Source organism: Symphalangus syndactylus, chromosome 1, assembly GCF_028878055.3.
Source record: "Symphalangus syndactylus isolate Jambi chromosome 1, NHGRI_mSymSyn1-v2.1_pri, whole genome shotgun sequence".
Lineage (NCBI taxonomy): Eukaryota > Metazoa > Chordata > Mammalia > Primates > Hylobatidae > Symphalangus > Symphalangus syndactylus.
The window spans coordinates 108,471,143-108,496,180 of record NC_072423.2 but is presented as its reverse complement, the minus strand read 5'-3'; the positions used below and the strand labels follow the sequence as shown (position 1 = coordinate 108,496,180).

The 25,038-nt window shown below is 56.6% G+C and overlaps 2 protein-coding genes across 3 annotated transcripts in view; both read left to right on the top strand.

Annotated features, from left to right (window-relative positions):
* Nucleotides 1-19,679, top strand: part of NISCH (nischarin) — a 37,450-nt gene extending 17,771 nt beyond the window's left edge. The window contains exons 7-21 of one of the 2 annotated variants that reach the window (XM_055274582.2): nucleotides 41-136; nucleotides 3,179-3,331; nucleotides 4,308-4,376; nucleotides 4,830-5,015; nucleotides 5,182-5,310; nucleotides 6,433-6,546; nucleotides 6,869-6,980; nucleotides 11,163-11,287; nucleotides 12,388-12,437; nucleotides 13,868-15,280; nucleotides 16,005-16,305; nucleotides 16,699-16,855; nucleotides 17,329-17,457; nucleotides 17,976-18,137; nucleotides 18,500-19,679. In XM_055274582.2, coding sequence (XP_055130557.1) covers nucleotides 41-136; nucleotides 3,179-3,331; nucleotides 4,308-4,376; nucleotides 4,830-5,015; nucleotides 5,182-5,310; nucleotides 6,433-6,546; nucleotides 6,869-6,980; nucleotides 11,163-11,287; nucleotides 12,388-12,437; nucleotides 13,868-15,280; nucleotides 16,005-16,305; nucleotides 16,699-16,855; nucleotides 17,329-17,457; nucleotides 17,976-18,137; nucleotides 18,500-19,110 — 3,807 coding nt within the window. In that variant the 3' untranslated portion in view covers nucleotides 19,111-19,679. Of the gene's footprint in view, nucleotides 1-40; nucleotides 137-3,178; nucleotides 3,332-4,307; nucleotides 4,377-4,829; nucleotides 5,016-5,181; nucleotides 5,311-6,432; nucleotides 6,547-6,868; nucleotides 6,981-7,549; nucleotides 8,570-11,162; nucleotides 11,288-12,387; nucleotides 12,438-13,867; nucleotides 15,281-16,004; nucleotides 16,306-16,698; nucleotides 16,856-17,328; nucleotides 17,458-17,975; nucleotides 18,138-18,499 lie in introns of those variants that run through there. The other variant, XM_055274590.2, reaches the window with a different exon arrangement.
* Nucleotides 19,680-21,045: 1,366 nt separating this feature from the next.
* STAB1 (stabilin 1) overlaps nucleotides 21,046-25,038 on the top strand; it is a 30,054-nt gene continuing 26,061 nt past the window's right edge. Inside the window, exons 1-2 of the mRNA XM_055273887.2 lie at nucleotides 21,046-21,389; nucleotides 21,867-22,118. Of these exons, the coding sequence (XP_055129862.2) occupies nucleotides 22,041-22,118 (78 nt within the window). The 5' untranslated portion in view covers nucleotides 21,046-21,389; nucleotides 21,867-22,040. The remainder of the gene's footprint in view (nucleotides 21,390-21,866; nucleotides 22,119-25,038) is intronic.

Here is a 25,038-nt window from a genome sequence, read left to right as displayed (position 1 = left end):
AAAGATTCTGTTTCTGAGATGCAGCTGTTCCTTGTTCCAGATAAGTCACTGTGATGCTAAGCACATCAGAGGGCTGGTCGCATCGAAGCCCACCTTAGCCACGCTGAGTGTCCGCTTCTCAGCAACCTCGATGAAGGTAAGCTTCACCTATATCCTGCCTGGGGCAATGTCTATGGGTCAGGGTCCTGGGCTATGGTCTCTACCACTGAGGATGGGTGAGGATACTGCTATGTCTATCAGTATTCAGAGGCTGGACCTTCCGTGGGGTAGCCACACACTCATGGGGGGCCTCCCAGCACTTGACAACCCCTGGGATCCTTTAGTTCACATTTGCATAAAAAGTTCATGTTGTTAACAGGACATTTTAAGGAACTTGGCTTCTTTCTCCCAAAAATAAAGCCATTGGTGTTCTTGTTTTGTTTTGTTTTTGTTTTGAGCTAGAGTCTCGCTCTGTGGCCCAGACTGGAGTGCAGTGGTATGATCTCAGCTCACTGCAACCTCTACCTCCTGGGGTCAAGCGATTCTCCTACCTCAGCCTCCCAAGTAGCTGGGATTACAGGTGCCTGCCACCACGCCCCGCTAAGTTTTGTTTTTTGTTGTTGTTGTTTTTTGAGATGGAGTTTCGCTCTGTAGCCCAGGCTGGAGTGCAGTGGCACGATCTTGGCTCACTGTAAGCTCCGCCTCCCGGGTTCACGCCGTTCTCCTGCCTCAGCCTCCCGAGTGGCTGGGACTACAGGCGCCCGCCACCACACCCGGCTAATTTTTTGTATTTTTAGTAGAGATGGGGTTTCACCACGTTAGCCAGGATGGTCTCAATCTCCTGACCTCGTGATCCGCCCGTCTCGGCCTCCCAAAGTGCTGGGATTACAGGCGTGAGCCACCGCGCCCGGCCTAGGTTTTGTATTTTTAGTAGAGACAGGGTTTTACCACGTTGGTCAGGCTGATCTCGAACTCCTGACCTCAAGTGATCCACCAGCCTCAGCCTCCCAAAGTGCTGGGATTACAGGCATGAGCCACTTCACCTGGCCGTCATTGGTTTTTTAATGAATAAATTGCTAAGCTGTGGCAAGTGGCGGGACCTTTATTAATTAGATTGATAACTAAGCTTAGATGGCTCCTGTAAGCTTTAGCAATCCCTGGCTAAGCACTCATTTGTATCTTTTTCTCCACAGCTTGATTAGAAGGTGAGGTTGTGGAAATGCTAGGCCCTGTTGTTTACATGTGAGCAGCAGAAACATTCAAATTGGGAATGTTTCTGTTTACCTTTTTTATGGATTACATCTTGCTAATGTTAAAATCTTTCCCTGGGTATAGAAAAGGCATGTAGTGGCTAATATTATGACTTAAGGTTCCTGATCAAGACTTAGGTTTGGGCCAGGTGTGGTGGCTCATGCCTGTAATCCTAGCATTTTGGGAGGCCAAGGCAGGAGGATTCCTTGAGCTCAGGAGTTGGAGACCAACCTGGGCAACATAGGGAGACCTTGTCTCTTAAAAAAAAAAAAATTGGATTTGGTGAAAAATTTTCCTCTTGAGGCTTGCAGAGAGTGTGTTGGGCCACCTGGTCCCTCTCCGATCACTTCTCACTGTCTTGCTGAAAGGAGCCCAGGGCGACCCATTGTGAGAAGAAAGGGCTTGTCAAAACAAATAGGCCTGCCTTTCTCCATTTTGATGGTCTCTGGGCTTTGTGCTACTCCCCTTATCTTAGCATTGTCTGACTTTATTCCTGTGAAATAACGGTTTTAAAGGCCTGGTGTCCACAGTGAGGACCACATCATCAGCTTGGAAAGCACAGCTGCCTGGAAACTGAATTCTCACCTTCAGCCTCTGAGAAGCTAGAAAAGACGGTTGGCTGGCCAGTACCAGTGGCTTGCACCTATAATCCCAGCACTTTGGGAGGCCAAGGCGGGAGGATCACTTGAGCCCAGGAGTTTAAGACCAGTCTGGGCTGTGTAGGGAGACCTCGTTTCTACAGAAAAAAATTTTTTAATTAGCTGGGCAAGGTGGTGTGCGCCTGTAGTCCCAGCTACTCAAGAGGCTGAGATGGGAGGATTTGCTTGTGCCCGCGAGTTTGAGGCTGCAGTGGGCCGTGATGGCGCCACTGCACTCCAGCCTGCGTGACAGAGTGAGACTGTGTCTCAAAGAAAAAACGGCTAGGCGCTGTGGTTCACGTCTGGAATCCCAGCACTTTGGGAGGCTGAGGTGGGTGGATCACCTGAAGTCAGGAGTTTGAGACCAGCCTGGCCAACATGGTGAAGCCCCCATCTCTATTAAAAATGCAAAAATTAGCCAGGCATGGTGGTACACACCTCTAGTCCCAGCTACTGGGGAGACTAAGACAGGAGGATCGCTTGAGCCTGTGAGGCAGAGGTGGCAGTGAACTGAGATTGCGCCACTGCACTCCAGCCTGGGTGACAGAACGAGATTCTATCTAGCAAAGAGTTGGAACCAACCCAAATGTCCAACAACGATAGATTGGATTAAGAAAATGTGGCACATATACACCATGGAATACTATGCAGCCATAAAAAATGATGAGTTCGTGTCCTTTGTAGGGAGATGGATGAAACTGGAAAACATCATTCTCAGTAAACTATCGCAAGGACAAAAAACCAAACACCGCATGTTCTCACTCATAGGTGGGAATTGAACAATGAGAACTCATGGACACAGGAAGGGGAACATCACGCTCCGGGGACTGTTGTGGGGTGGGGGGAGGGGGGAGGGACAGCATTAGGAGATACACCTAATGCTAAATGACGAATTAATGGGTGCAGGAAATCAACATGGCACATGGATACATATGTAACAAACCTGCACATTGTGCACATGTACCCTAAAACCCTAAAGTATAATAAAAAAAAAAAAAAAAAAAAAAAAAGAGAACAGGCTAGAAAAGGCATCACCAGGTCACCAGGGCAAAGGCCCTTTGGGCTTGAAAAGCATTGCTCCTAAAGCAGGGCCAGGACTTATTCTAAGTGGCTGTTATGTGGTGAATTGTTCAGCTTTGAATGATTTCACAATCGTTTAAAGACATAGGAACCAAAGGCATGCTTTAATGCAAGTTTACTTCCACATGCTAAATATGCTCCAGCCCTTCCTTAAATTCTGCAACGACCGTGTTCCCAGTGAGTGTCGCGTGAGGGCCCATGTGTGGTGCTCAACAGATGTTTTTATGCAGGAAGTCCTTGTTCCTGAAGCCTCAGAATTTGATGAGTGGGAGCCTGAAGGCACAACCCTAGAAGGCCCTGTGACTGCTGTCATCCCTACTTGGCAGGCATTGACCACGCTTGACCTGAGCCACAACAGCATCTCCGAGATCGACGAGTCTGTGGTATGCTCTCAACAGCAGGTGCCAGGGGCTTCTCTGGCCCCACCAAACCCTGAGTTTGAGTATTTAACTCAGCTTTTTTAGGAAGGACCACAGAAAACCTATATCTAGTGCTCTGTGTATTGCCTGCCATTTTAAGTTAATTACAAAATGAGGGCTGGACGCAGTGGCTCATGCCTGTAATCCCAGCATTTTGGGAGGCCGAGGTGGGAGGATGACCTGAGGTCAGGAGTTCGAGACCAGCCTGACCAATGTGGTGAAACCCCATCTCTACTAAAAATACAAAAATTAGCTGGGTGTGGTGGCGCACGCCTGTAATCCCAGCTACTTCGGGAGGCTTAGGCAGGAGAATCACTTGAACCCGGGAGGCAGATGTTGCAGTGAGGTGAGATGGGGCCACTGCATTCCAGCCTGGGCGACAGAGTGAGACTCCGTCTCAAAAGAAGAAAAAAAAAAATGGGATCATTTAGAATTGGTGAGGTAGTACTTAGAACCAAATAAAATATTAATTTCATATAAATTTGGTAAACTATAACACACTAAGTGATGACATTTACTCCAAAGAGTGGAGCAGAAAAATCACCCCTTAGATGATAGATGTGCCCATAAAAGAATGACATCCAGAGGGCATTTGGGCAGTAAGAGTGTCGTTTCCGTGTTTGCGCTGCTCAGGGAGTGTGGGCAGGGTTGAAGAAGGACAGAGTCTCTTCTCTGTCTGGGACCTTGCCATGTGTCATTTTCACAAGCCAAGTGTTCCATGAAAACAATGAGTAGTGCCCAGCACTGGGGGCCCTGTGTGTGCCTTTGGATGTGCTACTGGCTGGGCAGTGGGAGGTGTCCCACCAGTGGTCCTGCAGGGACGGCCTGTGGGAGTCCGTGGTCGGGAGGAAGCATCCTGGGGTGCCCGTCCACTGTGTGGGGGACCGTGTTTGGGGTCCAGCCCCCTACAGTAACATCGGATGTTCTTTTCTTTCACAAGAAACTGATCCCAAAGATTGAGTTCCTGGACCTGAGTCACAATGGATTGCTGGTTGTGGACAATCTGCAGGTAGTGCCTTTGGAGACCAGTGCTGCCCGCACTCACTCCCAAGGCCCGGTTCTGAGAGTTCAGGAGACTGATGCAGCCTTGGGAATTGGCCAGGGGTTGTAAGGGCAGGGGTTGCTGTCTTCCCTTTAGGATCCCAGCAATGCACTCAGTGATTGTTGCTCTAGTTCCAAAGAATTAGGAAGCATGAGTAAATACAAACCAGGCATGATGATGCACCTCCGTCCTGAAGGTGGACAGCCATGTTTTCAACGCCCACCCCAACTGTCTGCAGGGGTGCCACTGTGCTGTGGCATGTGCGGCAGAGAAGAGGGACTTCCCTTCCTAAAATAACTGTCAGAGTGACTTGCAGAACTGGGTATTTGGGTTGGAAGGCCCATCCTGCCATTAGTGTCAGGCCCCTATCTTTGGAGACTTGACCTGAGCCACTTTACGCTGTTCTCCATGCCGCTGCAGCACCTGTATAACCTTGTGCATCTGGACCTGTCCTACAACAAGCTCTCCTCCTTGGAAGGGCTTCACACCAAGCTGGGGAACATCAAGACCTTAAACCTGGCAGGCAACCTCCTAGAGAGTCTGAGTGGCCTGCACAAGCTCTACTCATTGGTCAACCTGGATCTCCGGGACAACAGGATCGAACAGGTGAGCCCAAGGACCTCATGGTTTTGGGATTTCTGTGCCTTGGTGTGTATCATGTTAAAGAAGAATGTTAAGATTCCTTTCATTTAAAAGAGACCATGAAACGTGTTGGCGTGTTGCTGAAGTGTTAAGAGAAGGGACCAAAGGGGATGGAACTCATACCTTGCAGATGGAGGAGGTCCGGAGCATAGGCAGCCTCCCGTGTCTGGAGCACGTGTCTCTGCTGAACAACCCTCTGAGCATCATCCCTGACTACCGGACCAAGGTGCTGGCTCAGTTCGGAGAGAGGGCCTCAGAGGTGAGCCCCAGCACAGTCAGCCCAGGGAGACCCTCGGGATGCAGTCAAGTCTGCATGGGTGGTAGGGGGATATATGTCCATTGTTCTACCCTTGCCTGCTTCAGAAGGAGGTCCTGTTCCTTAGGGGCTTTTCGGTTCTGGGAAGTCCGCTATCTCCCCAGGAAAAAGCTCCCTTGCATCCCCTGCCTGTACTGTCTGGGATAACATTGTTTATTCTAGGAAAGGGTCAGAAATAAGATCCTTAAAATATTTATATCTCCTGGACAACCTGTGGCCATAGTGCCTGACTGTAAACCCAAAGGGTTTGCCTTTGCCAGTGTAGCCCAGCCTGGTGTCTGCTGCTCCTCGCTGTGTCTGTGCACCTGCCACAATGCTGACCAGACACCCTTAACCAGGTTCACCCATTGCCTGGGCCTGGAGCAGGCCCCCTGATTCTCTGATTGGTCCTTGGACCTTCTGTTCTCCCAAAATCCCAGGTCAGAAAATACCTGGGAGTCTATTCGTGTCCCACCTCCCTCTTTTTGGCCGCAAGTGCCCCTTCCTCCACACAGTCACAAGACCATGAGATGCCATCTCCTCCCCTCCTGGGCTCCAGACCTTGGGAAGCTCCCAGGCCACAGAGTGTCAGCTCCTGTCCAGGCCCTTGGGACCTTCCCTCATTCAACCACCCTACCCAACCCCCCACTGTCTGCCAGCCACCACTCCCTCCCGAATTTGCAGGTGGGGGCCCTGCCCTCTCCCGCTGCTGGTTCCCCTACCCAGAAGGCTCTCCCATCACTCTTTTGAGAGTCTGCCTCCCACCTCTAACTGGGGGCTTAGTTCAAGTTGCCCCCTTACCCCAGTCCAGCTGCCCAAGAGCTTGCTGCCTCCTGTTCTTGGTGAGGGACTCCAGAGACAGATGTGGGACCTCCCTGGACCCCTCCAAAGCATTCCCAATTCCCAGGTCACTTCCATGAGTAGTGAAGAGCCGCCTCTGAGCAGGCTGAGCCTCCCTCAGCCTGTGGTGTCCTCACGTGGCCTGGCCCACAGCAGGTGCTCACGCCTCCTTCTCAGCAGGGCCCTACCATCCTCCTGCCATGCTCACCAGTCCCCATGCTGATAGCCACTTTCTGGATGTTCTAGGTCAGTCTGGATGACACAGTGACCACAGAGAAGGAGCTGGACACTGTGGAAGTGCTGAAAGCAATTCAGAAAGCCAAGGAGGTCAAGTCCAAACTGAGCAACCCAGAGAAGAAGGTGGGTTTGTGTGGCAGGTGGGAGGGCAGTAGTGCAGAGCCAGCCGGGATAGGAGCCAGTTCGGGGGGCTTGGGCCATGGGACTGCTCAGGGCTGCCGAGTCCCAGCTGCGCCCCTCGCTGGCTGCATGACCTCGGGCAAGTCGCGGTCTCTGTATTCTCTGTGGGTTGGGGACGGTGGTAGTTCCTGCTCTAAGGATGTGATGAGACCATCTTTACCACCCAGTTGGTGGGAACTGTTGCACTCCCTCCTCACACCCCTGGCCTTGGGGAGCTCTGTGCTTCCTGTTCTCTCCCGGGGCTGACTCAAGCACTCGTCCTCAGGGTGGTGAAGACTCCCGGCTCTCAGCTCTCCCCGGCATCAGACCCAGCAGCTCCCCTCCCAGTGTGGCTCCCGCATCTGCCTCCCTGCCCCAGCCCATCCTCTCCAACCAAGGTAATCGTGTATGTATCTTGCTTCTAGTCGAGCCACACAGGCCTGCCTGGGCCCCCTGGCTGGGTTGGGGGAGAGGTGCCAGCACCTGCTTCCGACAGGATCAGACACAGGGAGGGCAGTGCCTTCTGCAGGCTGGTCCTTGCGGGGGGACACGTGGCAGGAGTGCCCGGCCTGATGCCAGCTGTTGCTTGCTTGGTGAGGACTCCCAATTGCTCTGATGCCCACATCCAGCTCCTCTAGGAGACCGCAGGGTGTCTGATAGGCCCTGAGGCTGCCCTCTGAACAGGCTCAGGGCTGTTGGCTCATGGGACCCATTCCCTCACCGGCAGCACACGCAGGTTGGCTCCTGGTTAGGGGCTTGTGACTTTACTGTCTAGAGCCCAAATCCCTGTGCAGGGAAAAGCTTGCTTTTATCACTGCCTCATCTCTGTGGTGTGGCCCAGCCCCAGAACACCATGTTTGTGGGGCCAAGATGGGCCATCTGTGTCCCTGTGGACCCATGGAAGACCAGGCCCATTCGTCTGCCCACTGTCTTAGCGTTTTCAAAGGGCTTTCACCTCTGAACCCAGGCATCCTCGGAGATGAGTGAGTGAAGCAGGTCCCATGAGCGTGTCTGCTGGCCCGGCCCCCACGGAAGAGGGGAGGGTGTGCCGTCCCGAGTGGAGCCGAGGCTCGGGACACGCAGGAAAGGACGCCGCCTGCCCGGGTTCCTGGAGACGCAGAACTTGGTGTGAGGTCTTGGGAAAACAGTTCAACCCGATGTTTTAAGAGCCAGAAAACATTCCTACCCCTTGACCTGGTAACCCCACTGGTGGGGATTTTCTCTTAGAGGGATAAGATACCGGGAAGGGGAGGTGAAATGCTCACCACTGCCAAAACACGGGCTGCAACTGCAACATCGAAGGATGAGAGGGAGAGTCGGCTGTGGCGCAGAATGCTCTGCAGCCCTCCCAGCAGGGACAGGAAGACTGGGCAGGAAGAGGGGAGAAGCATTCAAGTTAAGGCAGAAGGCCCGACGCAGAGCAGCACACTGAGGTCACACCTGTGAGATGTGGAAGAGAATTCCTGAGCGTGGAGCGATGGGGTTAGGTGCCAGGATGATTGCCCATTTTTCTTCTGTCAGACTCTTGACTAAGGATTTCTGGTTGCATTTTATTACATAAAAGCCAGGGAGGTTACATCACGGTGAGGAAGCCGCCTCCTGCAGCGCGGCCAAGCGAGCCTGTGGAGGTACCATATGACTGTAGGCCTCTGGGGACAGGGAGCTGCATCTGCTTCTCAAGGCCAGGGACACAGCCGTTTCTGCCAGCATCTGTTGATCAGTGAGTGAGTGAGTGGGCAGGTAGAGCAGGAGCCAGTGAAGAGCAGGCCCTGGATGGGTGGGGATGTACCATGCCCCCAGGCTGCAGCTGCAGGCAGCCCCCCACGTTGTCGGAGAAGCCTCTGCACCAGCTCAGCCCCCTCCTCACTCCCCTTGTGCCCTGGGGACACTCTGCAGAGGGGCACTCTGCAGTCTGTCCCCACCATCGCTGGACTTCTGGACATTGCCTCCAGATTTGCACCTCTTAAATAAAACTGCAGTGGATGTCTTTGTGTGCACCTCTCTTTCCTTTTGGTGAGAAACAGCAAAGGTCGGACCCCTAAGGACTCTCTTGATGTCTCCGCTCTATCCGCTGAGTGCCCTTTCTGACCACTTGTTTGTACAGGCCACAGTCCAGGACGGGAGCAGACAGACTGTCCCTGTCCCTGTTCACATTTCCTTGGTCCAAACAGGGCTTGTGGGGGGTAGTGGCAAAAGGCGTTGGTCTTTTTCTCACTGATTCGGAGGCTTCCCCGTGTGTTTGTTCAGTCGCGTATTCCTGGGTCTTGCCTGGATGGACAGGGTTTTTGAGCGCGTGGGAGCAGCTTTGCTGACCCATGCCTGTTGCTTCCAGCCTGGTTCCCGAGAAGGGAGCCTGCTTGCGAAGGAACTGGCACTCAGGCCTGTCTGAAGGGGGCGCTGTCCAGACAACACCCAGCCTCCCGTTATGGCAGGCGCTGTCGGAGCCATGGATGATTGTGACCAATAGGGGTGGTCGCCAGAGTTGATTGTCCAGCCATGCCCAGGGGCTGAGAGGAGGCTGTGTGGAGAGGTGGTTAGGAGCCAGGGCTCGGTCAGCTGAGTTCGCATCCCAGCTTCCTAGCTGTGGGACCTCAAGCAACTTGTAGCCTCTCTGAAGCTGTTTTCTCAACTGTGAAGTGGATGCACCCTACTTCATTGATTCTAAGAGGCACGCATTTCCACCTTGTGACTTCTCTGAAATTGAGGTGCGTCTTTCAGTCAGTGGCGTCTCATAGTCGCTGTCAGCCAGCTGGTATTCGAGATGGAGTCGTGGAAAACCCGTGGACACCTTCCGCTAGGACCAAGATGGCGCCACCTGCCGCATCTTAGATTTGATGAAATGTGGTAAATAACGAGAGGCATGCATGAGCGAATGCTGGGGAGGCGCTTGGCACTACTCAGAGCTCCACAGAGGTGGTCGATGAGGGCTGGGGGGTTCAAGATGACCCAGACAGCGCCCCTGGGGAGCTTGGAGCCATGCGGGAGGATGCGCCCTGTGCTGGAGGAGAACAGGGTAGGATGGTGTGGGGCTTTTGTAGACTGTCTAGAGCAGAAAAGTTCTGCAGTGGAGGTGGTGTCTGAGGTGAATCTCGAAGGATGGATAGGAGTTGAACGTTAGCAGGCAGAGGGTGGATTACAGGAGAGCAGTGGCCTGGGCAGGTGCCCAGCGTGGCCCATCAGGGCGCTTCATGCATGGCTGTGTGCTTGCCATCCTTCCTGCCTGCCTACCCCCTGCTGCTTCGCTTTGTGGGGGCGTCTGAGCTTGGGCCCACCTGCCTGCCTCGCTTGTGGGCAGAGAGGACCCAGGCTGTGTGAGTTGTCCTGTCCCAGGGAGCAGCTGAGCTGGTCGGGGGTCTTGACCTGTGGGGCTCAGGGGGCTCGGGGTCATTTCACTGGGCTGTGGCGATGTTGGGTTGTGGAGGCAGGCCTAGGGCTCCTGTAGGCCTCAGTGAGACTGGCGGCCGATGCCCAGTGTTCACCCTGCTGGTGGCAGTCAGGAACGTGTTCACAAAGGCTTTACCTTCAAGCGATCTAGAGGTGATCTGAAGTGGAGTAACAGGTCCAGATAGGCTATGTTCATAATACAGCTTCAGCAGGGTTTAGGAACGCTATGCATTTACAGGACGCAGCAGGTCAGAGTGCTGCTGTCCATGGGAAGTGGCCCCAGGGCAGGTCAGTGGGCACGTCCTGTGGTAAGTGGGACTGTGGATGTGGACTCAGGCTGGACTCAGCAGCCCTGCTGGATACCAAGGCCTGCAAGGGCTGGCCCCCTGGTGAATTGTCCCATGCCCTGTGTATCTATGAGTCCTGCAGAGATGACAAATCAGGGGACAGGGTCATGTCTAGTCACCATCTGGGAAAATGCTCCAGGAGTGAACACATTTCAGGCTCTTGATGGATGTACCTCCAAACTCTTCTCTGGATGGGTGGGCCAGCTCGCATGCCTGTGCCGGCCTCTGCCCAGTGAGGTCAGGGCCAGGCCACACAGTCAGTCTGACTTTGGCAAAAGTTGAGAGGCAAAACTTGTCTCTTATTTCAGCTTGCCTTTCTTTGTGTACTTCTGAGAGTGAGCATTCTTTTCATGTTCTATCCGCTGGCCATTCTTCTGCGGAATGTCTGTTCACGTCCTTTGCAGTCTGTTAATGGGGTTTCCAACCTTCCCCCATTTTTGTAATCTGTAAGAACTTTTTACAGACCAGCAATATAAATCCTTGTCAAATATTGCAAACACTTTTCTCATTTCATCTGGTTTTAATTTATCCTGGTTTTAAAAAATGTGTCTGTGGAAGTTTAATTTTTATGTAGTCACATCTATCAGTTTTTTTTTTCCATTGCATTTATTCTCAGAATGCTTCTCCCTGCTCCGAGATTAGATAAGCAGTCATTTGTTCTTTCTTGAGTTATTTTGAGATTTCAGTTTTAACATTTTCTTCTATAATCCGTGTGGCTGGGTTTTGGGGTCTGGCTAACCCCCGGCCATGCCAGTAGCCTGAGGGGCCCAGCCCCACTTGTTGAACAGCCGCTCTCCCTGCCCCACCCACCCTGCCCGCCCGCCCGCCTGCCCGCCCTGGTCTTTCCAGGAATCATGTTCGTTCAGGAGGAGGCCCTGGCCAGCAGCCTCTCATCCACCGGCAGTCTGACTCCCGAGGACCAGCCCATTGCCCAGGGATGTTCTGATTCCCTGGAGTCCATCCCTGCGGGACAGGTAATGCCCTCTTCCCGCTTCTGGGGACCCTTCTGCTCGGGGTTGTGTGCAGTAGGAAGTGGCCTAGCTGGAGCTGAGGCAGATGCTTCCAGGGTTTGGCGTCCTCTGCTTTGCGCCACGGTCTTTCTCTTGGACCTGTCTCTAGTTGAGTGTCTTCCTGACAAACCCAGTGGTTAAGGGTTTATTTTCAGCCTCCCTCCTTCCCCTCCCCACCCCCCTTGGTTGATGGGAACAGGCAGTTCTCTGTCACTGGGCCCAGGGCGCGATGGGGGCAGGTGGAGAGGGTGGCCCTTGACCCTGTGAGCAGGCTTCCCTGGGGAAGGCATTTCAAAAGGCCCTTGTGCGGGGGCTTGTTTGGGTTTCTTCTCTGTTTCCTGGCACCCCTGGAGCCACTCGGCCCCTTTCCGCATGTCACCCTGGTGGTCTGGGAAACAGTCTCACTCCGGCGCCTCCTCTGTGGTTGTTAGTGAGAGTTGCGGGGCCCCTTCCTGTGTCCTGAGAAAAGAGAGGAGGAAAGCAAGGGTGCTTGCTGTGCGCTTGGCAAATGTGCTTGGTGCCTGGGCCTCCCTCCAGCCCCATCTCTGCAGCAGCACAAGGTTATGGCCTGTGACACTGGGACAGTTGGCGGAGTCCTTGTCTGTCCTCAGTACTCCACAGCACTCTCCCATCACCCTTCCCAGGGTCACACAGCAAGAGGTTCCCAAGCCCTAGGTCTTCCCCAGTGCACAGAGACCATTGGGAGGGACTTGCCAGGGCTGTGTCCACTGCTGGCTAATTAGGGTCGGACCAAATTTGTAGACTGTCTACCTGGACCCCTGTGTGGCACAGGGAGCAGTCAGATGCTGGATCCCTGGAGAGTGGCGAGAGGCTCTGGCCCTAGGTTGGGAGTGGGAATCCCAGCCCTGTTGTGTGCTGGTGGGATAACCAAGTGGGTCTCTGCCCTTGGGTCCCAGAGTAGGCCCCAGGGGAGAGCGTGGGGATGGGGAGCTTCCTCAGGGCGGTGATGGAGGGCAGAATGCCCAGCTCAGGGTCTGGCACCTAGTAAATGGCTGGGGCTGGCTGCAGCATGTGGGGACTGACTGTGTTTCTTTCTCCATCAGGCAGCTTCCGATGATTTAAGGGACGTGCCGGGAGCTGTTGGTGGTGCAAGGTAAGGAAGAGGTTGGAAAGGGACCTGGGCCTGGCCGCACAGCCTTCTGCAGACACTCTGCTGTGGGCCAGGGGTGGCCAGTCAGGTTTTTTTAAAAATCTGTTCACAGAAGTCCTACAGAACTATTTCTTCCTCTAAAGAGACACAGATGAGATGGACTTTTCAATCTGTTTCCCAATTCTAATACCTAAACTCTACTCAGCACATGTTGCCCTATACCAGGGGTTGGCAAATCAAGGCCTGTGTGTGGCCCACAGCCTGGGAGCTAAGAATGACAGTTACATTCTTTTTTCTTTTTTTGAGACGGACGGAGTCTCGCTTTGTTGCCCAGGCTGGAGTGCAGTGGCGTGTTCTCGGCTCACTGCAACCCCCGCCTCCCAGATTAATGCAATTTTCCTGTCTCAGCCTCAGCCTCCTGAGTAGCCCGGACCACAGGTGCACGCCACCACGCCCAACTAATTTTTTATATTTTTAGTAGAGGCAGAGATTCACCATGTTGCCTAGGCTGGTCTCAAACTCCTGAACTCCAGTGATCCACCCACCTCGGCCTCCTAAAGTACTGGAATTACAGGCATGAGCCACCGCGCCAGGCCAGAATAACAGTTACTTTTTTTTTCTTTGAGACGGAGTCTTGCTCTGTCACCCAGGCTGGAGTGCAGTGGCGCAATCTCAGCTCGCTGCAACCTCCACCTCCCAGGGTCAAGCGATTCTCCTGCCTCAGCCACCCAAGACGCCCGCCACCACACCTGGCTAATTCTTCTATTTTTAGTAGAGACAGGGTTTCGCCATTGTTGGACAGTTACATTCTTAAAGGGCTGCTAAAGATCATATGGACAGGGTAGCCCATAAATCCCAAAATGTGTACTCTGACCCTTTACAGAAGTTTACCAGCTCCCACTCTACATGCGAGGGCTGCTGTGGCCAAGAAGAGCTGGAATTTAAGTGTGAAGGTCCTAAGACCTGCCCCAGCCCATTTCCCTGCCCTGGAGGCCACTAGGGGTGACATGCCCTGGAGTGTTCATTCTCTCCAGGTCTTATGGCAGCAACCGAATGATTTAGAAGTCCATGGGAGTGCTTTTGTTGTGGGAACTCGTGTGGTCTGGGCATAGCTGTGCCAGGCACCTGTGGTCCAAGCACCTAAAAGCATAGACTCTGACCACACTGGCGACCCAGCCTTCCAGCAGGCAGCACTGGCTCCCACTAGGGCCCTCATCCTGGGAACTGACTTGGCTGTGTGGAAGGCTTGGGAGACCCATGGGTTGGTTCCTCAGGGTCAGGGTGTAGCAGCAGGCTCCAGATGTGGGAGGTGGGAAGGCTTGGGAGACCCATGGGTTGGTTCCTCAGGGTCAGGGGGTAGCAGCAGGCTCCAGATGTGGGAGGTGGGAGGAGCCCCTCCCCGCATGCCACTGACCTGGCCTTTCCTTGCACAGCCCAGAACATGCCGAGCCGGAGGTCCAGGTGGTGCCCGGGTCTGGCCAGATCATCTTCCTGCCCTTCACCTGCATTGGCTACACTGCCACCAATCAGGACTTCATCCAGCGCCTGAGCACGCTGATCCGGCAGGCCATCGAGCGGCAGCTGCCTGCCTGGATCGAGGCTGCCAACCAGCGGGAGGAGGGCCAGGGTGAACAGGGCGAGGAGGAGGATGAGGAGGAGGAGGAAGAGGAGGACGTTGCTGAGAACCGCTACTTTGAAATGGGGCCCCCAGACGTGGAGGAGGAGGAGGAAGGAGGCCAGGGGGAGGAAGAGGAGGAGGAGGAAGAGGAGGATGAAGAGGCCGAGGAGGAGCGCCTGGCTCTGGAATGGGCCCTGGGCGCGGACGAGGACTTCCTGCTGGAGCACATCCGCATCCTCAAGGTGCTGTGGTGCTTCCTGATCCATGTGCAGGGCAGTATCCGCCAGTTCGCCGCCTGCCTTGTGCTCACCGACTTCGGCATCGCAGTCTTCGAGATCCCGCACCAGGAGTCTCGGGGCAGCAGCCAGCACATCCTCTCCTCCCTGCGCTTTGTCTTCTGCTTCCCGCATGGTGACCTCACCGAGTTTGGCTTCCTCATGCCGGAGCTGTGTCTGGTGCTCAAGGTACGGCACAGTGAGAACACGCTCTTCATCATCTCGGACGCCGCCAACCTGCACGAGTTCCACGCGGACCTGCGCTCATGCTTTGCACCCCAGCACATGGCCATGCTGTGTAGCCCCATCCTCTACGGCAGCCACACCAGCCTGCAGGAGTTCCTGCGCCAGCTGCTCACTTTCTACAAGGTGGCTGGCGGCTGCCAGGAGCGCAGCCAGGGCTGCTTCCCCGTCTACCTGGTCTACAGTGACAAGCGCATGGTGCAGACGGCCGCCGGGGACTACTCAGGCAACATCGAGTGGGCCAGCTGCACGCTCTGTTCAGCCGTGCGGCGTTCCTGCTGCGCGCCCTCTGAGGCCGTCAAGTCCGCTGCCATCCCCTACTGGCTGTTGCTCACACCCCAGCACCTCAATGTCATCAAGGCCGACTTCAACCCCATGCCCAACCGTGGCACCCACAACTGTCGCAACCGCAACAGCTTCAAGCTCAGCCGCGTGCCGCTCTCCACCGTGCTGCTGGACCCCACACGCAGCTGCACCCAGCCTCGGGGCGCCTTTGCTGATGGCCACGTGCTAGAGCTGCTCGTGGGGTACCGCTTTGTCACTGCCATCTTCGTGCTGCCCCACGAGAAGTTCCACTTCCTGCGCATCTACAACCAGCTGCGGGCCTCTCTGCAGGACCTGAAGACTGTGGTCATCGCCAAGACCCCTGGGACGGGAGGCGGCCCCCAGGGCCCCTTTGCGGATGGCCAGCCTGCCGAGCACAGGGCCAGGTGAGATCAAGCACAGCTCTCGGGCCCGGGGGCATGGGTCTGGCATGTGTGTGATCTCAGCATCTGCGGCTCATGTGTGGGCCGGGGGTTGCTGTGAGAGCTGGGCCCCCTCCCCCCGCCCCTTGCCCCCCAGCCTCCCTCTACATCACCACCCCAGGTTTGGTGCCAGGCTTCTCCTTATCTCAGTGCTGTAGAAGAAGCCCAGTAAAGCTGTCTTCTCACAAAATGGGTTGGCCCAGCCTCTTGCCACCCATGAAGGGCAGGCCAAGAGGGCTACCCCAACTTTGCCTGCCCAGTGGGAGAGCAACAGGCTGCAGCACACCGAGGCCAGGAGAGCTGTCGCCCTGGCTGCTGTGCTCCACTGGGCCCAAGCATGGCCTCTGGGCACCACCCCTGCCAGGGTCACAGTCCCGTGGATGGCTCTGTGGGCCAGGATCTGCCTTAGGCTTCACCCACCTCAACATCTTGCTGTGTTGTTCAGGCTGGTCTCAAATTTTGGGCTCAAACAATCCTCCGCCTCAGCCTCCCAAAGTGCTGGGATTACAGACGTGAGCCACCGTGCCCGGCCGTGCTGTTCTGTTCTCCAGTAGAGAAGCTGGTGGAAGTTCCCAGTAACCCATAGGTGATGTGTGATGCACACAGTCTCCTCACTCTGAAGCTGCACATGCAATGTGAATCTTCCTTTGGGGTCCGCTGTTAATATGGTGTTTTTCGGGGGATACAGCAATGACCAGCGTCCCCAGGAGGTCCCAGCAGAGGCTCTGGCCCCAGCCCCAGCGGAAGTCCCAGCTCCAGCCCCTGCAGAGGCCTCAACTTCAGCTTTGGTCCCAGAGGAGACCCCAGTGGAGGCTCCAGCCCCACCCCCAGCCGAGGCCCCTGCCCAGTACCCGAGTGAGCACCTCATCCAGGCCACCTCGGAGGAGAATCAGATCCCCTCGCACTTGCCTGCCTGCCCGTCACTCCGGCACGTCGCCAGCCTGCGGGGCAGCGCCATCATCGAGCTCTTCCACAGCAGCATTGCTGAGGTAGCGGCCCGGGTGTGGGTGCCGGCTATGGCATGGCCAGTCTTGAGGGTGAGACCAAGCTTGGCTTCAGGTCAGCCTCAGGTCCCTGGACTTCCCTGATGTCAGAGTCCTCAGCTGAGCTGCTCACAGCTTTGAGGACCTGGGCAATGAGGTCCTGAGTTGCCCTCCCCTGGCCATTTGTGCTGTGTCACCACCTCCTGTGCCACTTCCAGCCCCAGGTAGACCCCCCCACAGCCATCTCCCACCCCTCTCTTCCTCACTGCCTTGAAGCATACGGATTCATTGGTGAGCCAAGAGGGGCTTCCCATGTCTCCTTGTGGGAGCTGTGGGCATGTCCCTGGTATGTGCAGGTTGCTAGGGTGGTGGAGCTGACAGGAGGCCCCCCATCTCCAGGTTGAAAACGAGGAGTTGAGGCACCTCATGTGGTCCTCGGTGGTGTTCTACCAGACCCCAGGGCTGGAGGTGACCGCCTGTGTGCTGCTCTCCACCAAGGCTGTGTACTTTGTGCTCCACGACGGCCTCCGCCGCTACTTCTCAGAGCCACTGCAGGGTAGGCACAGGGCCTGCTGGGGCTCAGGAGCTTGGAGTGTGTGGTTGGGGTAGGCTGGGGGGTCATTCTCTGGAGCCAGCTGCGTGGCTTCAGGCAGCAGTCAGCGACTTGGCTGCAGTGGGCTGAGAGTTCCTTGTCTGAGGAAGGGGAGCTGTCATGAGGGAGGGGTCCATGGCCGGATGTGAACGCAGAATGCACTGAGCCAGGGCCCGGTGACTGCTTGGGAACAGCCTGTGATGAGAAGGGGTTAGGCAGCCTCTGCCCCTGGGGCTGCACAGGAAGCCTTAGCTAGTGACCTGGTGACTCCCCTGAGCTGGAAGAGGCTCAGACTGCAGAGGGCATTGCCTATGAGGCTTTGCATGAGTGGAAGCCAGGCCAGCCAAGAGGACCTGTTCCTGCTGGACGTGCTGCACGCCTAGGAACCTTGTGCTTGCCTGCCACCGCCTCCCTCTGTCCCTTTCTCCATCACACAGATTTCTGGCATCAGAAAAACACCGACTACAACAACAGCCCTTTCCACATCTCCCAGTGCTTTGTGCTAAAGCTTAGTGACCTGCAGTCAGTCAACGTGGGGCTTTTCGACCAGCATTTCCGGCTGACGGGTGGGTGACCCTCTGTGCTTTGTCCTATTTCGGGTGAAGGCCGGCATCACCAGTGGGCTTCCACCTTCTGTACGTGGGTGGGTTATCATAGACAGTTATCTCTGTGCTCAAGAGCCACTTCTTACCCGGGGTGGGAGGAAGCAGCTTCAGGAACTGCTGAGAGAGCAGAACTCACACTCCAGGGCTCGGAGCAGGAGGCAGGGTGTGCGGCAAGCGCTGGCCCGGACAGAAGCAGAGTGGGCCCTGGTCTCGGGCAGGATGTTTCTGACTCACACTTCCTGAGGAGAGAAAGCTAAGCTCTTTGCCTAATGCCTCTGTCTCCCCTTCCAGAAAAATGCCTCAGCTCTTCCGGCCTGAAGGAATGGCCTCCTCCCGGGCCCCATGATGCTTTCCTATGTGGGCCCTCCTGGCCCTGGCCTCTGGGCTGAGGCTTGCTAGGGACTCGGGGTGGCTCTAAGGGGCAGGGATAGGGCTGGGGAGCGGTGGCCCGTGGCCCTGACCAGCCCCGTCTCGTGCAGGTTCCACCCCGATGCAGGTGGTCACGTGCTTGACGCGGGACAGCTACCTGACGCACTGCTTCCTCCAGCACCTCATGGTCGTGCTGTCCTCTCTGGAACGCACGCCCTCGCCGGAGCCTGTTGACAAGGACTTCTACTCCGAGTTTGGGAACAAGACCACAGGTACCCCTGTCTACCTCAGGCTGCAGACAGGCTGCCTAGACAGATGTCACGGGCCCTAGGGTGGCTCTCTGTGCCCCAGAACCCTCTCTGCCTCTATGTCTCTCTTTTCTCACTTAGCTGGCCAGGGTTTTATAAAAGTGGGGCTTTTCGATGGCAGAGTCTCCACCCCAGCAGTCCCTCAACCATCGGGCAGACACATCTCCGGTGCCTGCTTTGGGCTCCTGGCCTGTGGGCCCCACAGTTGGAGCATCCTCTCCTGCCTCTCTCATGCCGGGGTCTCTCAGTTGGCTTGGGGCCCTTGGTGCTCCCAGCCCCACCAGGGGCCAGTTCCAGGCTACAGCCCAGGTGGCATCTCTCTGCAGGGAAGATGGAGAACTACGAGCTGATCCACTCTAGTCGCGTGAAGTTCACCTACCCCAGTGAGGAGGAGATTGGGGACCTGACGTTCATTGTGGCCCAAAAGATGGCTGAGCCAGAGAAGGCCCCAGCCCTCAGCATCCTGCTGTACGTGCAGGCCTTCCAGGTGGGCATGCCACCCCCTGGGTGCTGCAGGGGCCCCCTGCGCCCCAAGACACTCCTGCTCACCAGCTCCGAGATCTTCCTCCTGGATGAGGACTGTGTCCACTACCCGCTGCCCGAGTTTGCCAAAGAGCCGCCGCAGAGAGACAGGTACCGGCTGGACGATGGCCGCCGCGTCCGAGACCTGGACCGAGTGCTCATGGGCTACCAGACCTACCCACAGGCCCTCACCCTCGTCTTCGATGACGTGCAGGGTCATGACCTCATGGGCAGTGTCACCCTGGACCACTTTGGGGAGGTGCCAGGTGGCCTGGCTAGAGCCGGCCAGGGCCGTGAAGTCCAGTGGCAGGTGTTCGTCCCCAGTGCCGAGAGCAGAGAGAAGCTCATCTCGCTGTTGGCTCGCCAGTGGGAGGCCCTGTGTGGCCGTGAGCTGCCTGTCGAGCTCACCGGCTAGCCCAGGCCACAGCCAGCTTGCCATGTCCGGCCTGACGCCTACTGGGGCAGGGCAGCAGGCTTTTGTGTTCTCTTAAAATGTTTTCTCCTCCCTTTGGTACCTTAATTTGACTGTCCTCGCAGAGAATGTGCACATGTGTGTGTGTTGTGTTAATTCTTTCTCATGTTGGGAGTGAGAATGCCGGGCCCCTCCAGGGCTGACGGTGTGCCGTCAGCCTCCTGCAGGTGGTACAGCCGTGCACACCAGTGTTGTGTCTGCTGTTGTGGGACCGTTGTTAACATGTGACACTGTGGGTCTGACTTTCTCTTCTACGCGTCCTTTCCTGAGGTGTCGAGTCCAGTCCTTTGTTGCTGTTGCTGTTGTTGTGGGCATCTTGCTGCTAATCCTGAGGCTGGTAGCAGAATGCACATTGGAAGCTCCCACCCCATACTGTTCTTCAAAGTGGAGGTCTCCCCTGATCCAGACAAGTGGGAGAGCCCGTGGGGGCAGGGGACCTGGGGCTGCTAGCACCAAGCGTGATTCCTGCTGCCTGTATTCTCTATTCCAATAAAGCAGAGTTTGACACCGTCTACATCTTCTAAGTCAAGGGTCACTGGGATCCCAGCAGGGCTTCCGTCCAGGGCATGGTCGCATAGGGGAGAGAGGGTGCCCTGGAGACAGGAGGGTGAGGGGTTGGGGGAAAGGAAGGAGCAGCCCTCCAGGAGCCAGACAGATGCTTCTTGGAACATGGGAGGCATGACAGGGCCATGGCCTCTCTGGACAGTGCCATGCTGGGCTGTGGCTAAACCATGAGCCCAGGACAAACAAGTCTGTGAAACTCCTCAGGGCACCCCTGACAACCACCGCTGCCCCTCTGCCGGGGTGCAGGGCATGCCACCCTCTTCAGGCTGTCCTGCAGGTCTTGTGTGTCAGTCACCCCTGGGCCCAACCCCACCCGTCTCACAACCCCTGTTGAGAGTGGGGGAGGGGCGAGGGGGACAGAGAGATCCCAGAGTCTGGGATGGCTGGTGGGGGGCGGGGCATCTCACCAAGGTGGCCCTTGAATGGCAGCAGGGGAGGTCTGTGGGGAGGTGGACCCAGGTGGTGGACAGTGGAGGGAGGGGCGCATGCCTGTCTGTGCCTGTCTTCATGTCCCTGAAACATGAGGCTCATGGGCCCCTCCCTGAGGGTTGCTTCAGGGAGCCTGCTGAGGTAGGACCTGGGATTTTGGGAGCCAACCCCATGCCACACTCTTCCCCAACCCCATTCCTGCTGCCAGAGCAGGGCCTATGAGCCCCACATAACTCATCCTGGCCCAGCCAGGAGCCTCAGCCCCCAAGACCCTGGGGCCTCCAGGCCAGGCAGGGCTGTGGAGAGGTGGCTGGTGTGGCCAGCCTGGCTCCCAGGCCTGCTTCTGCTCCCCAGTTTCCCTTGGTGCCAGCAGAGTGGGGGTCCTGCCTGGAGGACCCTTCATCCCCAGGAAGACTGTGGGTGTGGGGAATGCGGGGAGGGTCTCCCCTTGCAACCCCCATCCCAGCCAGATCTCAGAGGCCTGCCTGAAGGCCCCTCCAAACGGATGGGAGTGGAGATGTGCTGGGGAGGAGAAACTTTCCCCAGCCTGGCCTTTACCAAAGCATTTACAGATGGCCACCGGGCTCTGGCCCACTCCTGTCTCCCCAGCTGTTACACCATCTGCAGTTGGGGGTAGTGACAACTAGAGGCAAGGCCCACCACATGCAGCCCTGGCACGCAGAGGCCCTCAGCCTGGGCCCACTGCACCTCCTGGGGGTGCTGGCTGTGCAGGCAGCGGTGGCTTCACAGACAGTAGCCCTGGGATTGGATATGAAAACTGATTACCTCGGACAAGCTACCCAGCCCCTCTGAGCCTCAGTTTCCCCACCAGTAACAGAGGGATCATAAAAGTAGCCACCTCCATTCATTTATTCCTTCTGCACACGTGTATTGAGCATCCACTGTGCGTATCAGCCAGACAGCGCCCCTACTCCTTCCTCAGCTAATGTTCCAGGGGAGACAAATGAAACAAGCCAATGTCAGCTGGTGGCCGGTGCTGCCAGGTGAACCAGGTGCAGGGCCACCTGCAGGCTGAGACCAGGGAGGTTCTCTGAAGTGGTGGCCCTTGACCTGAGACTGCACCTGTGAGAAGGAGCCAGAGTGTGACAATCTGGGGTAACAGCGCATGCCGGCAGAGCTCACTGAAGGAGCAGAGAGGCCTGCGCGGTGGAAGCAGACCTGTCTAGGGAGAGTCCAGAGAGACCAGCCGGCTGGAGAGGGGTTTGGAGGTGCTGCAGCAAGCTGGCTGAGCATGGGCTGCCGAGTGGAGGGCAGATAGGGAAGGAGGGAGGGTGGATGGGGGTTGGCGGGCAGGACCAGCGGCTCAGGAGTGGCTGGGGCTGGTGAGGGGATGCGGGTCTGGTGGGCTAGCAGGGTGCCTGTAGCGAGTCAGAGCCCCATGAGCGCCCTGGAGTTGGAAAGGTGGAGGCAGGAACATACAGACCCATTCAGGGGCTGCCCTGCCTTCCGCCGACCAGCACCCCAAGAGCCTGTGAATGAAACACACTGGGCTCGCAGGCGGGGCACTCGTTCACGTGTGCCTTTGGATTTGCTTCAGAACCTCTGATAGAGCCCAGGTCCCGGGGCTCATGGTGGCCTGGACTTCCAGGTTGTGATGCCAGGAGGGTCCCGGCTGGGAAGCCCCGAGCAGGGCTCAGGCCGTCCATGGGGGGGTCAGTGGCCAGCACCTTCCCTTCCGCCTGCAGGCTGCTGATACGCAGGAGGAAATCCTGGCGGGTTCCTGTGGGGGTGAGCTGGCGGGGCCTCCGGGCTGCTTTTAAGGCCACTGCCCGCCCCGTCCTGCCTGTCTGTGCTGTGCCTGCCTCCTAGAGCTGTTTCCCTACGCCCCGACTCTGTCCTGGACAGCGTGCCCACCAGCCATGGCGGGGCCCCGGGGCCTCCTCCCACTCTGCCTCCTGGCCTTCTGCCTGGCAGGCTTCAGCTTCGTCAGGGGCCAGGTAAGTGTGAGCCAGTCGCAGGGGCACACGGCATCCAGGCCCTGCCGGCCAGCGGTGGGAACAGGGAGGGACTGGACATGGAGGGGCATGGGCCTGGGGAGAAACCGCAGCTGGCACCTGTCTGGCCTCTTAGCAGGCCTGGGGGCTGGCTATTGTGCCCACCACCCCAGGCTGAGGTCTGTGTCCAGCCACCCAGGGTTCAGGGGTGTGTCAGCCTGCCCTCCTCTGACTGTGCTGGGCCAGGGCTCCCCAGCCTGCAGCTGAAGGGTACAGAGGCAGGCCTGTCCTGCCCTTCCAGCCCAGACGGAGGCCCAGGTCTTATGTGGACCTCACCTGGGTGTTGAAGATGTGATCACCTCCAACCCCTGAGGACTACAGATTCATGTGGGGCATGTGTGTGCACGTGTGTGTGCCTGTGTCCAGCCCCAAGAGTACTGGGAAGCAGAATGAGTCACTCACCCTCAGTGTCCGGGGTTATGAGCAGCTGGCAAGGACACACTTCAGCCTCAGAGCTGCCACAGAGCAGCCACAGCCCCGGGCAGGTCCCCTTGAATCCTCACAGCCTCGGGGCAACTCCTCCTGTCCTCCTCGTGAGGAACCCGAAGCCCTAGGATGACGGGGACAGGCCATTCCCACTCTAAAGCCATGCTCCAAACCCCTGCCTGTGATGGCCATCCGTGTGTGCTGGTGAGCAGACAGGGTCCTGGTATGCAGCCACAGCCAGCCCCTTGGTCAGGTCCCTGTGACAGTCTCCTGGCTGCAGGTCTGCTCAGGCCCCATGGTAGGGGCCTCCGGGGGCTTCTGGAAGAGCCTCCCACCCTGGTGATGGGGGTGGTCTCTCTCCTGTGAGGCAGAGCATGCCTGCCTCTTGGGGCAGCTACCACCGTCCCCATGGCACAGATGGGCACACTAAGGTCCAGAGAGGGGAGGACTTGCCCAGGATCCCACAAGCAGTCCAGCCAGGGGCCTAGGCCCCCGGCCACCATCAGGTGCTTTCTCTTGGATGCCTGTGGTCCCTCAGAGAGGCAGCAGGGAGAAGGGCCTCACCAGCTTCAGGACCAGGCCAGGGTTGGGGACAGGAAGATATGAGGCTGAGAAGGCGACAGTGATGGGGGAAGAGCCAAGGGTTCCAGGGCTGTGCTGAGAGCCCTGCAGGTGAGCTCCTGCCCTCCCCTTAACTCAGTTTCCCCCTGTGTACCATGCAAGGGAATTTCAAAGGCCTCCGCCACCTCCTCATGCTCTGGGCAGTGAGGACAGAGGTGAGTGAGGGGCCTCAGATTCGAGTTTTTTCTTTGTCAGAGACCTATGGCTCTGACCACTCCTTGTGGATGGGGCTGCAGCAGTGCTGGCCACTCTAACACAGCCACGTGGCCTCTATTCCAGCACCCTGCATAGCTGAGAGCCACTGTAAGTGCACTTGGCCCTCTGTATCTGTGCACCCTGCACTTGGGTTCAACCAACCCTGGATTGAAAATATTCAGGAAAAAAAAATGACATCTCTACTGAACATGTTCAGACTTTTTTTCTTTTGAGATGGAGTCTCGCTCTGTTGCCCAGGCTAGAGGGCAGTGGCACGATCTCGGCTCTGTGTGACCTCCACCTCCCAGGTTCAAGCAATTCTCCTGCCTCAGCCTCCCGAGTAACTGGGATTACAGGCGCCCACCACCACACCCAGCTAATTTTTGAATTTTTAGTAGAGACGGGGTTTCACCATGTCAGCCAGGCTGGTCTCTAACTCCTGACCTCAGGTGATCCACCTGCCTCAGCCTCCCAAAGTGCTGGGATTACAGGTGTGAGCCACTGTGCCCAGCCCCATGTTCAGACTTTTCTATGTACATAGCATTTACATTGTATTCGGTATTATAAGTCATCTAAGGATGACTTAAGGTATACGAGAGGATGTGCATAGATTATATGTGAATTCGATGCCTTTGTTTGTTTGTTTGTTTGTTTGTTTTGAGATGGTGTCTCGCTCTATTGTCTGGGCTGCATTACAGTGGCACTATCTCAGCTCACTGCAAACTATGCCTCCCAAATTCAAGGGATTCTCCTGACTCAGCCTCCCAAGTAGCTGGGACTACGGGCACACACCACCACACCTGGCTAATTTTTGTGTTTTTATTAGAGACGGGGTTTCTCCATGTTAGCCAGCCTGGTCTTGAACTCCTGATCTCAGGTGGTCTACCCTCTTCGGCCTCCCAAAGTGCTGGGATTACAGATGAGAGCCACCACTCCCAGCCTCGATTCCATTTTATATCAGGGACTTGAGCATCCACAGATTTTGGTATCTGAGGAGGGTCCTGGAACCAGTCCCCCACAGACACCAAGGAACAACTCTATTAGGAGTGGAAGCTCTGAGGGGAAAGGATGTCCCGGGTAACCTGTTCAGTAAGGGCAGCAACAGGACTGGAGTGAAGATGGATTTGGGCAGCAAGGCAGGAAGGCTTTCCTGGAAGGCCCTTAGCACTTGCCCATTCAGCAGCTTTTCACCGAGGGCACGTGGCTAGGCATGTGCGGTGGAGCCTGTGGTGGGAGAGGAGCACGGCCCAGAACCCAGCCCTGCGCCCTCCCTGATCTGACTGAAGGTAGGGGGAAGCAGTTTGGGGTTCCTTCCTCTCTGACAGGGTTTGGATTCTGGGCTCTCAGCCTTAAAAGGTCCCCATGAACAGGGTCCCAGCTTGGGAGAATTTCATCCACCTTCTCACCAAAGACTTCACACTTCGTGTCTCCTCAACTTCCCCCAGCAGCAGAGCTCTGTGGGAAGCAGACATTGCAAAATCAGGTCTGCGGGGGGTGTGGGGTCGGGGGAGACAGCACCCGCTCTGGCTCAGTCCCGAGGTGCCCCCAGGAAGGAGGGAATCTGACTCAGCACTCAGGCCGTGATCCAGCCTCACTCCACTCAGCTGGACCAACGGCGAGA